Source organism: Sipha flava, unplaced genomic scaffold, assembly GCF_003268045.1.
Source record: "Sipha flava isolate LNK unplaced genomic scaffold, YSA_version1 361_pilon_pilon, whole genome shotgun sequence".
In the NCBI taxonomy this organism is placed as follows: Eukaryota; Metazoa; Arthropoda; class Insecta; order Hemiptera; family Aphididae; genus Sipha; species Sipha flava.
In genome coordinates, this window is record NW_020273062.1 from 523,469 (window position 1) to 536,980 (window position 13,512).

Consider the following 13,512-nt stretch of genomic DNA (forward strand, 5'->3'; position numbering starts at 1 on the left):
GTGCCTAGTTTAAGGTAAATTCTGTACTTAAGTGACCAAAATTGCACGATTTTAATAAATATTCAAGTACAAGAAAGAGATAGTTTACAAAAGTAAATATTTATTTTGTTGCTGCCTCACGTTCTTCTCGTGTACGTTTTTCTTCATTAGCCAAACGAGTTTCTTCCTCCAATATCTCATCAAAGTTTTGCATTGAGTTGGATCTAGATGCCACTTTTGTCTAAATATCAAAATGTACAATAGTTTAATATAAATTATCATAACTAAAAATATAGTATGTACCTTAACATTTTCCAAGGCTGAGCCCACTTTTTCTTCGAAAGAACGAAATGATTCAGAATTTTTGATTTGACCGAGCTTAGTAGTTAGACCACTACCAAATCCTCCAAATATTGTTGTAGCTTTTTCTGCAGTTGTTTTAACAACGGATTCAGTTTTTTGATAACTATTCAAATATAAACAATTATATATTATAAAAAAAATATACATGTATTAATCAACTACTAGCAGTGCACATAGGAGTGTTAAAATTTGTATTAATGCATTAATTTATATAACACATTGTTCTTTTATGTGTTAATAGGTACATTATGAGATCATTATTTATCCAAAATTAAAATTAAATGCAATTTGAAAATGTATTTATGAAAAAATAACATTAAAAAGAAATAACCTTCAGAAAAAAAAAATGTGTGCGTCTGTAATCAATAAAAAAAAAATTTCAAATAATTTGTAAGTACATATTTAAGAAGCTCATAAAAGTTGTTATATAAATCTTATACCAAAAGTTAAAGTATTAGTAATGCAACCAAGAAGTTAAAAAAATAACCATTTCATTAGACTTATGAATGAAAGTAATGATGAATTATACTTAGTAAATGTATTTTTAATTTATAAAAATAAAAGGTCAATGACGAAATGATAAATTGAAACTAAAAATAAAAATTAAAATTTGTAAGTCACAAACGAAATGTTTTCATATTTATGAAAACAAATATTAATATTTTATAGAAAATAAAAATTGATAATTTTCTGTTAGTATTATAATTTATGACTAGTTTTGTAAAAAATATTTTTAAAAAAATTCAGAGTACTTAATAAATACTAGTCTCAGAAATATATTTTCTAATACACAAATATTTTTATAAAATAGTTCACATCTATATACTTTCAAGAAATAATGGCAAAAAAAAAGCTGTCAATTAAGCGATTATTTATTTGAGAATTTTACATGCGTTATGAAAGCATTCTCATAATAGTCAATATAAAAAGTAAAATCAATGTAATAACTAGTATACTAAAATAAATTTGAAACTATTTTTTTATTTGCATTTAAGAATATGAGCCAATAATATTTGTTATATTATCTCTCTATTTAACTATGAAACTGAGAAAACACATTTATCAGAATGTAAAAACAAATACAGAGGCATTGAAAAGAATTCTGGAATTTAAATATTTATCATTGTTATTTTTACCACAATATTAAAACTACAAACTATGAATTACAAATAGTTTAATTTTGAAAGTGGAGTGTACATAATAAAATATAATGAATAATAAAATGAAAAAAAAACCAAAGTTTTTTCAGTTTTTTTTTTTTAGTATAAAATTGTGATTATAAATAAGTTTTTTAATTTTTTACCACATCACATACACAATAATATATACTCATAAGTATATAAAATACCTACAGCTTAACAGCAAATTATGTAAATCATAATTTACTGATAACACATATTATATGAATTTCAACACAAAATTGACTAACACATTAAATTACAAAACATAAGTAAACAGCATGTTAGCATGCATGTATTCTGGTGATCATGCACTACTGTATTACAGAGAAAAAAAGCAAACTTACATAGGCGTTTCGGCAACTGCTGTTCCAAACTGCTTAACCTTGCCTTCTACATTTTGGTAACTAAGTGTTTTAAAAATAGAAATAACTAATTAGAAGATCAAGCAAAAGTGCAAATAAGACTTATTTAAAAGCAATTTAACAATTGTGAAAAGAAGCATAATTTTATTTTTCCTGAATATTCTAAAGTAGATGCATATAGAATGTACACGTAGATTTTATATACCAGTGTTTAAGAACCATATTCCTGGTTGGGGTACGCATGTCGCCGGAGTCTGGTAAAGAAAAGTTGAATCTGGTAAAGAAAATACAATAATATTGTCATTGCCAAATTATGTAACATGTTATTACAAAATTCAAATGTTTGTAAATAAAATAAATGTGTGCGATTCAAAAATAAAGACTATTACATTAATGTAATATAAGTAAGTACGCATGATATCTCTTAAATGAATATGTAATATATGGTTGTTTTATATAAAAATAATATCATTATTTTTTTTTTAAATATTTTTTATTTTAGAGAATTATAAATAATAAGTAATAAATATAGAATTTAAAATAATAATAGTTGTATATAAAACTGTATTTGATTTACATTGTATTGTCTATTGATGCAATAAAGTTAATCAAATTAAAGTATGGCAAAAGACACATACAATAAAGATCATAGTTTAAATATCGAATAGGCAATAAACAAATTATGTTGTTATAAATAATTATAAATTATTATGGCCAATCAAACGAGAATTTATTATTAAATCATATTTTTTAGTAGTGTGATATATATAGACATATATACGTAATAATACAAGATAATATCACAAGTATAAAAAAACAAAAATTTTCCTGATGACTAGCTCTTATTTTATCAAATTTGAATCGCAACAATTTATTATAAGCTGTGTTGAAGATAACTTGCATATTTTTGATTAATAAAACACTGATACATAAAATAAACGTTTTTAAAGTGAAATGCTTGTCTTTGTAATGAAGACTTACATAGGTGCGTCAACAACAGCTTTTCCAATTTGTGTAAATTTGTCTTCTACATTTTGGTAACTATATAATATAATAAAAATAATAATAAAATAATGAAAAAAAAAGTAATAATAAAAAATAATAAACCAAAAGCTAGCAAAATAAACTGAAATTACACCATAAGAAATAAAAGACATCACATGGACTTACACATTAGACTCTTTCACGTTTCTTAAGCTTTGCGACACATCTTCACTAATCTCTTGCCAAACAGTATAGCCGAGCTTGCGCCTAAGCTCTTGGGATGCTTTCACCTTGGATCCAAGTACTTCACGCAGCGTCTTGATTTCTTCTTCTACCTTGTTTAACTCTTGTTGCCATTCTTCTTTCTGTTTTTCTTGCTCTTCAAGGCTAAGACCTTGCAATTCATTGATTCCCGAATCTGGTGACATGATTACTGGAGGTTCTTCGCCTAGAAATAAAACACACATTCAAAAAACATTAAAAAAAATAACTTATAAACTTATGTCCTATAAACTTAAATATATCTAATGAAATTGTCGATAAAAAATATTAACGGATTGAGAATTAATGGTTTGGGAAAATACATGACCTAGATCGAAAGAAAAGAAAAAAGCTACAATTTTTTATTTCGCGTCAGGTGCTCTACTTTGAAAACTAAAACACGTTAACATCAAATGTATATGTTTTGCTATTTAAGTGCAAACGTAGATAACTGATAGACGGAATTGCATGTACAATAAATTTGTCAACCAGGATAATTATTTATTACATTTATTTGCTAAACGTTGGTCCATAACTCAATATAGTCGTGCGTGAAATTAATGTACGCCAGATGTGTAGAGTACTAGACGTCCCGTGTAAAAAGTTCACTAAAAACGCGATGAATTCTGAAACCTAAATATTACTGTTCGAAAAATAATCAACATAAAATAGTAAAAAATACACGTTTAAGACTTTAAGTCACATGAACCGTTCAACCCATTATTATTTTCTAGTGCACAATTCGTTAAAATAAACACCGTATACACATAATTATTATCACTATAAAAAAATCACCGTGCACATGTTTTTTTTTTCATTTTATTGAAATGAGCTAGGCAAAATGTGCACATTGTATTTAAATTATTATAAATTGTAATTGGTATTGTTGATATATTTGTATATTATAGCACGCATGTTTTTAGAAGATATTAAAACACAAAACTAAACTTTGCACCGAAGCACACATCAATTGACTAAAGAGTAAAGTTAATACCTAGTTAGTACTTAATGAAAACAATGAACAATATCATAAACATAATAGGCGATGACGAATACAATAGGTAAAGTACACGGTCTACGGTGTTTACAAGTAATGAAAACCCACTTCACCTCTAAAATTCAACTCGAATTAGCTGAACGTTAGGTTATAGATACACATATAACAATGTTTCCAACAGACACACGATTGTTGTTATCATCCACGAATAGAAGATGATACGTCCAGTTCAAATATATATTTTTTTATAATGATGCAGAACGTACAATTTGAGTTCATCCATTATATATAATAATACACGATATGTATAAAATACACATCCTTAAGAGATTTCACAGAAGTATTATCTTTAGGAAAGAGATGGGATTGGTTCTAAAATATATACAGTGCATCAAATTTCACTACGCTACTGTTTAATGATAATAATATATTAATAAATATAGCATATAATGATTTAACACATAAGTTACAATTATCGACTCTTAATTTTAATATAGTATAAAATCTATTCGGTACGAATACCGATTTGAAAATCATTACTATATACCAATATTTCTCAACCGGTGTATCGCGACACACTGATGTGTCGCCGGTTAAGTCCAAATGTGTCGCGTGAAGTACTAATATTGAATGATACAAAATGTATGAAAATTGTTGATATTATTTAAAAAAATTAATGGGTATTTGATATGATTTCTATGATGAATAAAAATAGATTATCAGCTATCGACATTAAATAAATGTTATCATTATCATAATTCTAATTGATAAACGTTGGTTTATCTATATTTATTTTTAAACAGTGCATACCAGAGGCGTAGCTAGGATTTTCTGAAGGGGGTGTTAATTATAATTATTAAATATTATATATAATACGTAAAACTAAAACTTTTATTGTAATTAATTAATATGTATACATAATGTCTGTAATAGAGATGTAATGTATATTCGAATTCGGATAGCTTTACCATAAATTATTCGAATATTTGACTATTTGAATATCAGTATTCGATGCTACAATACCTATTATTATTATTAAACGTTTTGTGTTGCACGAAAACGTAAACGAATAATTTTCGTCACGTATTGTCGCAATCGCAATAATGTTAACCTGTATATATATAATTAGTATTGTGCATTATTTTATATTTCATATTGTATTATCGATTTACCTATATTCCTATAATAATGTAATATATGATACGACTCAAGGGGGGTGTCATATCTACCAAACACCCCCTTGTATACGCCACTGGTGCATACTATACAGTATATTTATATTTTATAGTACCCATTATTCTTATTTTTATTATTGTGTGTCACAAAGTTTAAAACATTTTAATAGTGTGTCGCCATAATACAAAGGTTAAGAAACACTGCTTTATACTAATACTGCGTATATTGAATAGAATACGTAAAACTGATCGAATACACATTTTTAAAATATTTAAAGACGAGTACCTTCAAATTAAAAACTACAATAATTCTTCATAACAATTAGTCGACAATAACGAAAGAAATGTAGTCCATTAAAATTTAAGTGCTTGTAAAAAATAAAATAAAAAATTGACATTAAGCTATTTTAGATAAGTGCATTCAAAAATTAAAATACACTTAGTAAAACTAACTTTAATGCTCTTGAAACTCAAAATCCTAAAAACCATTTTTAAACACATTGTGTTTAAACACCTAGTTTGTTCCAAAATATTATAAGTCAACACCATAATTATTTACGTTTACCAAATTCGATAATTTTTTTTGTTCCTTTTGAATTCTAATAATAGAAATTAAGTTATACAATATATTAACAATATTATTTTGGTAACTGCACAAATAAGTTTAACAATATTTAATTTTTATAACAATTAACATAAATAAATCAAGTCAATTTTTTTTTTTTAAATGTTTACATTATAATTATAGATTATTGTTGCCAATTTTATACAACTTAAAAATTCAAATTATAATATATCAAAGTATCAATTCAAACTAATGTGACAACTGTTTATATTTTAAAAGAAAATTGGATTGAAGTAATTGAGTTTAAACAAAACATTTTTAAATTAACTAATAAACTTGAAAAAATAACACACGATTATAAAATAAAATTTTGTCATAATTACAAAAATCATGTATTTATAAATTTACTCGATGTTTATCAATTCATAAAAATAATAATACATAACACCAAAGTTAAATTTTCAACCATTATAAAACACAAAACTAACCACTTTTTCAGTATTTAAATTTTACAAATATTATGTAAGTAATCTAACTATAATAATCAATTAAATATTTTACATATTATTAATTCATATCAACTTAATAATTTGGCAAAAAATATCTATAAATTATTTAATAATTTTCAAAAATTCTAGGTTGGATATAAAATGTAAACATTAATAATGATGATAATTGATTGATGAAAATCAAACATTTAAGTGCGACAAGAAATTCTATAAAAAATAATGTTTCCAATTATGTTACTATTAAACGGTAATTATAAAAACGAATGATCTGATAACATGTTTTGTATAATAATGTAAGTGTCACTTAACTATGCGTTTCAATAATGGAAAAATAATTACTATTAACGATGGACTATAAAATCATAATACTTATTAAACCGTTGCCCAATGACATGACGGAATGATGTGTATAGTAACTATAAAAGTACTACACAAGTACAATATATACTGTATACAATACACATTTCTTATTAGTATTATTTCTACTAAAATAATACTAAGGAAAAACGTGTACACTGAAACCGAATAGAAAATAATCTGGAATTTTGAGATAGAGATCGCGTGTACCAAACACCCACACAGTGGCAATTAGAACATGGACAATGAAAACAGACGCTATGGCGTCCTGGGTTTCCTAATATACGTTCCGGTGCCAGTTTAATAAACCTAATCTGCACCGAGATTTGAGCTATATATAGTAATGCACTAGGATTGGTTGAGAATAGAAATTACTTATAATAACCCTTTTTACTTTTAAATTATACGAAATAGAAAAATGAACAAATTTAATCGACGAAATTCGTAACATCCGCAATGATTGAATATAGTAGAACATGTAGGCGTTCTATATTTATCCTATACACCAGTAAAAGTAACTTATAGTCCCATATCATACTACGAAAACTTCTGATGGCGAGGTCACATAATATTTCGAATATGGTTATATAAATATAATAAATAAAGACAATATTGTTAAATATAAATCGCAGGATATATTAGAGAATTAATTCATTGAATTCATGTTTCTTTTTTTAAAGTAAGTACTCATGACCACAACAATTAAATACGTAGTGTAGGAGTATGGATGATTTAAAATCCACTTGCAATTTGAAAATTCAATTGAACGTCGAGCATGGGACACGGCAATGACTGGTGGGGTAGCAAAATTAGACAACCCGCAATCACTAAGTAAAAATCACAGGAACCTATTGATTCCGCCAATTTACGTAATTTTAAAAACCCATCAATTTCACAAGTTCTGAAACCTGCTTATTTTATTGTATACGTTATACCAATGATAATTTACACATAATCGTGTAAACTACGAAAAAATTAATCCAAAATGGAATAAAACATCTTAACAACCAACTTTTGAAACAATATGATCCAGATTATCATATAAATATTGGTTGTACAATTTTTTTGTGTAATTATTTCGTTATATCTTTCGCATTATCGAATATAGGTAAATATGGTATATGATATTTTCATTACGTGTTTAAAATGTTTCGATAATTAGGCGAAGTGTCGATTAAATTCGGTAAGTGGCGGAATCAACGAAATCCCGAAAGCAAGTCGGAAAAATAAATAGAACCTCGGAAGTCATTAAGGAGGTCAAGAACACATTATTAGAACGCACGCTGTCAAACAGACCGTGACGAAAACGGACCCTCGTAACCTCTCCACTACTTCCCTGCCAACACAAATACACGAAAAACTGAACCTTTTTTCTTGACGATCCTCGCTAACTTCTGATAGCTTTTGTGCTCTTTGATCCTGTCCAAAAACTTTGTCTTGCCGGCGGCAGGGGAGTTCGACGACAACGGATCGGTCGCAGAAGCCAGCGTTCGGTTTACGCTACCGGTGACCAACGGGGCTACGTCATCGTAGTCATCTTCGGGGTCAGACACGGGGTCTTCGTCGAGTATGACGAACGTGCTGCCCAACGATGCATCGTCAGGGTCAAAGCTGGGCGTCTCGGTGGCCATATAAGCAGTCTCCTCGTCATCGTACTCCAACGACGGTAAGTCCACGTCGTGCGCGATCACGTCACGAGCCATTGCAGAGGAATACGAAATGTGCGATCGGCGACAACGACGGTCCGCGGCGACGAACGGTACGCCGCGGTCTCCTTAAAGTATCAAGAGCAGTCCAGATCTGTTTATCTACCGTGGTCGTCGTCGTCGTCGGCGGCGGCGGCACATGTTCTATTGGGCAAAACGGAATGGAGGAAACGACGAACAGACGATTTATTAAAAATATTTTGATCGTGCGCAGTTCGAAGATCTCGCGAAAACAGTATACAGGTAACGTAGAGAACGAGAGACACGTTTAGCGTACGTCACCACTGGCGGGGCACTGGTGTGCCGTCGTCACGTCGCGGCTGAGGATACCGAACCGGTCGCATCGCGGCTCACCGCAGTGTTCACATTTTTATGTTTCCTCTTCCTCCTGCCGTGTCACACTAATCCCCTTCTTTTAAGAACCTTGTAACGGTACATCAGAAAAAAAAGTATTTTCGTCATTACTGCCAACCGAAGTCAACGAAAATACCGTGTGTCCGCGAGTGCTACTACGCATCAAGGAAGAATTATTTCGTATCGCATAGTCTAAATGATTTTTTTCTTTTTCCGAATCGTATTCTGCTACTCTTGAGTATGTAAATTTTCATTTCTGATTAACATATTCGATGTTTAGAAATAGCACAGCCGATATTATCAGCATTTGCAATATCTAGGTTTCTTTTGACCCTAAATACTCAGCCTAAATGTATTCATTTATTATAGTGTAACTTAAATTAACAATTTTAAAAAAAATCGTTAACTATAAAAAGTAAATCTATATATTATATAAAAAAAATAGATCAACATCATGCCACCACATATTAATAAAATTTGATAAATGATCATTATGTGTGTAAAGTGTACCAATCGAAAATTAATCAATATATCAATAAATTATTAATAATAACAAACTAATAATGATGTATTAGTTATAATTACAGGTAGCAAAAAAATAAATAATTGATTTAAAAATAATGCTTATTCTTTATTAAATATAAATTATATTAATAGAATGTAACTAATTTTTAAACGAATTTTAATCAATGAACAATACTGTAATAATCAAATTTACTGGAAACATTATGGTTATAACTTATGAGGTTGTAGTGGAATTCTTATAAACTAATTATATTATTTTATACTATATCATCATCTAGATAAATTAAACATTATATATTTTAAACGAAGTTATTCTGTAATTTAATATTATATGGTTGATAAATAATTATTTAATATGAGTTACTTTTAGTAATTAATTTATATTTTAAAATTATTTCAACTACCTTTAAATAAAATATCTTATGCAGACACGCACGCTGGTGAAATGTAATATAGGTTTGTATAAGTGACGTATTTTCTAGGTCCATTCATGTTTTTGAAAAATTATTTGTACAATCAACGTCTTATAACCATTAATTGCATAAGATTTTAAACATAATAATTTGCACGACATTTAATTTAATACATATTACAATTCTTTTAGTAAATATAAAAAATATCCAACAATAGTTTATAAATTATTTCATACAGCACAAAACTACGAATTCATAATAAATATTCAAAATTGACAGTAAATTTATTTTAGGTGGTACTAATAACTTATATACACAGACATTCGAGCAAATGAGTATTTAACAACACCAGGTCACCCTGTACATAATAATATTATGTATATTATATATATTATATTGTATAGATTATATTCAATGTATATTATACCTGATAAATTAGTTGAATTTAAATAATTAAATATAGTTAATTAGAAGACAAAAATTTATATATAACATGGGATTTATGCATTTTTAGTTTTGATAACTTATCATTTTTGAATTATTATGTATTAATATTAAAATAATATAAACTTTTAATAAAAAAGAATGCAATTAATTTATTTATCTAGATTGTCTATATTAAATAGATAAAAATTAAATAGTAAATATCAATTTTTAACACACGATCAATATTATCAAAAATCAAAATCAAAAATACATAGAATGATATTATTTTAATATTAAACATTCATTAATATGAAAAATTGCTCAAAATTATTTTAAAAAAGTGAAATGGCAGAAAAGTATTATTTATTGTTGTTCTTTACATCATTAAGTATTTGCATGATTCAAACATAAATTAAAAAAATATAAAACGATTTTATAGATGGTTCATTAATAGGTCAAGAAAGAAATACATTTTATTTAAAAATTTATTATAATTATAATATTAACAAAAATGCCTGGCGTAAGCAAGAATCTCTAGTTATACAGGTAATAGAGAAAGATCCAATAGGTAAAAGACCTCTAGGAAGATCCAGATTGAGGTGGGAAGACTGTGTAAAAAAGGACTTAAACAGGCGCGGATCCAGAAAATTTTGACAGGGGTGCTCAAAAAAAAAAAAGATTGTTACACCTTTCTATTTATTTAAATTAATATTTTCTATTTGACTTATTGGTGCTAACTTTTTTTTCATACATCAGTATTTATTAAATATAAACTTAAAAATAACAATAATTTCTTACATATATTGTAACTGTAATTTTCTTGGGTGTTTTTCATTGAATTCTTCAATAACTTCCTCTGGAGTAATTTTAATATCCCTATGAATATTAAGAAGCATAAGTCCATTTAATCTATCCTCTCCTATTGTTGATCTTAAATATGTTTTTGTTTGTCGAAGTGAGGAAAATATTCTTTCTGCGGTGCAAGTGGTAACTGGTATAACGCAAATAATTTTTAGCAATTCCTTTATATTAGGATAAAATTCAGATGCATGAGTCAAAGCTTCTATAGCAGTTTTAGGTTTATCTAATTGGGATTTCCAAAATTGTTTCCACAAAGTAACTTCACCTCTAACCTCTTCTATCGAGCCAATTAGATCATCGATATAAAATTTGGCCGATTTAATAATTTTTTCGATATCTGTATCTTCAAGTAGGAAAAATGGTATTAAATATTGTAAATACATAATCGTTTCGTGTCCGTGACCTAAAAATCTATTTTTGATATCTGATATTAAATTATTTAAATTCCGATAACGGAATAATCGATATTATTTATTATTATTATTATTTTGAAAAATAAGAAATAACATAATTTATAATATAAATTTATTTTGTTGGTGGCCAAGGCGACAGGGGGTGCCCGAGCACCCATAGCCCCCCCCTGAATCCGCGCCTGGACTTAAAAATGATAGACCCAGGAATCAGATGGAGAGAAGCTGCAGAGGATAGGGACAGATGGCAAGATTTGTATTAAGCGGTATGGTCTTAAAGGCCGAAACCAAAAGGAGAGAGAAGAGAGAGAGAATATTAACAAAAAATAATTAAAATAATTAAATACTAGATTATGCCGTTGTATATATCTGCCATATAGGTATAAAAAATGTATGTTTTTTAAAAATAACAGCAAATTTTATAATACATAATAAACGGAGGGATATGTGGTAAAACGATGATTATTTAAAAAGTAAATTAAATTTTTTTACTATTCATTTTACTAAAAATTAGTTGTATAACCACGATGGTTTTTTTTTTTTGAGGTAATTTTATCTATTAATTTTGATGAGTTCTGAAACTTTAAAACTGCAATAATAAGCAGTTTAGGAATTTTGATTATTATCGTTTTTACCCGTAGCCCTTCTAATTCTAAATTATTTATATAATAAATTAAATAAACTTAAACAATTTTACTATTCGATTAAATATTATAGTCGAGAAAAAGGTTAACTAATTCAATAAACTGTTATTAGTAAACCATATAATGAAAAATTATTATTTCCATTAACTACAATATTTCTCAATCCTCTAACTATTTAACTATAAATTTTTTAATAATGTAATATTTTTAGAATACATGGTTTTGGTGTGATTAGATGATCAAATGGTTTTTATAAATTGGTAAATTCCAACTATAATATTGAATAGAAAATGTACCTAGTATTCAAAAACGAATTATAATGTTTAACTCTCAAAGAAGACCGAATATTAAGTATATTTCATATTAGCAAAGCAATTGATTTCGTTAAAATCCAACAGTAATTCATTTTAATTTTAAAATTTATAAAGTATAGGCTTGAATTTATCAATATGTAATAATAAATAACGAAAAAAAATCCTGTGACTATACACAAAACTTTTTTAAAAGTTTTTAAAAAAGTTTTTAAATTGATAGTAATACTTAATCTTAAAACAGTATCAAAAACTTCATAACAAATTTGGAGACTAAATATACGTAATTAAATCAAATAGGATCCACAACATTGACCGACCTGACAGAAACATAGGATTTGATTTGATTAATAGGATTTGACGAAACTGACTTAGGCTAGGGACGCAAAAAACGAGAAAATACTCTATTTAAAATATGAGCACTATAGTTATACCAGTTATTTTATAATAGACATTTTAAGGTACAGAGTTTATATATTGTTCTTGCAAGTTCCCTCGGAGATGCCTAGTATTTAACGAATTTTATCAAACCTACTAGCCAAATAACTGACAATAGTTATTATCGGTGTTTTTACCGAGTTAAACAAACTGGACCCGTAATCCTAATTTCAAGATTCTCATTCTATTGTTTTTTACATAAAAACTAATTAAGTAATAAACATAACTCGTATTTGAGTATTTCAGTAGTTATAACTTTTGAAATTATTTTATTTAAGCCGTTGAAGTTATTGATTATAATATTTTGAAGACAAAAATTCCAACTGTCGAAAACTGGTGTGCTGTAAATTTTGTCGTATTTTTATAACTTCTCGTCAGTTTTTCGAAATTATTAGGAATACTGTTAGGAAATTTGTAAAATTACTCTTTTTCAAAATACGGCTACACAACATTTTTTATTAGTAATATCTTATGTTTGTGTTGATTGGAGTAATCATTCTTGTCAAAATCGTGTACACAAACTCAAAAAAAAAATAACGAACGACAAAATATGCTATTTTTAGGGGCAAAGGTTTGAATCTAAGTTGAAATATTAGTTACATTTTACCATTTTATTTTTTCGTACAAATTAAAAATGTAATATTTTTGTTTGACACTTTAGAACAGTGGTTCCCAACCGGTGTGCCGTGAA

The 13,512-nt window shown here is 27.3% G+C and overlaps 2 protein-coding genes across 9 annotated transcripts; both read right to left on the reverse strand.

Moving 5' to 3' along the window:
* Positions 1–7: 7 nt before the first annotated feature.
* On the reverse strand, positions 8–8,834 carry LOC112687797 (tumor protein D52). 8 transcript variants are annotated; one of them, XM_025560734.1, is made up of 7 exons: positions 8,100–8,834; positions 3,056–3,317; positions 2,867–2,926; positions 2,091–2,159; positions 1,868–1,927; positions 283–445; positions 8–220 (listed from the first exon to the last, which is right to left on the reverse strand). In XM_025560734.1, exons 1-7 carry the CDS (start codon positions 8,434–8,436, stop codon positions 101–103), a joined length of 1,071 nt encoding a protein of 356 aa, XP_025416519.1. In that variant the 5' UTR covers positions 8,437–8,834; the 3' UTR covers positions 8–100. The 8 variants fall into 8 exon arrangements, with proteins under 8 accessions (XP_025416519.1, XP_025416521.1, XP_025416522.1 ...); XM_025560736.1 differs by lacking the exon at positions 2,867–2,926; XM_025560737.1 differs by lacking the exon at positions 1,868–1,927.
* A 2,117-nt stretch (positions 8,835–10,951) lies between these two features.
* On the reverse strand, positions 10,952–11,401 carry LOC112687815 (52 kDa repressor of the inhibitor of the protein kinase-like). The gene has a single exon (XM_025560768.1). The coding sequence runs from the start codon at positions 11,399–11,401 to the stop codon at positions 10,952–10,954; it is 450 nt and encodes a 149-aa protein (XP_025416553.1).
* Positions 11,402–13,512: the final 2,111 nt, after the last annotated feature.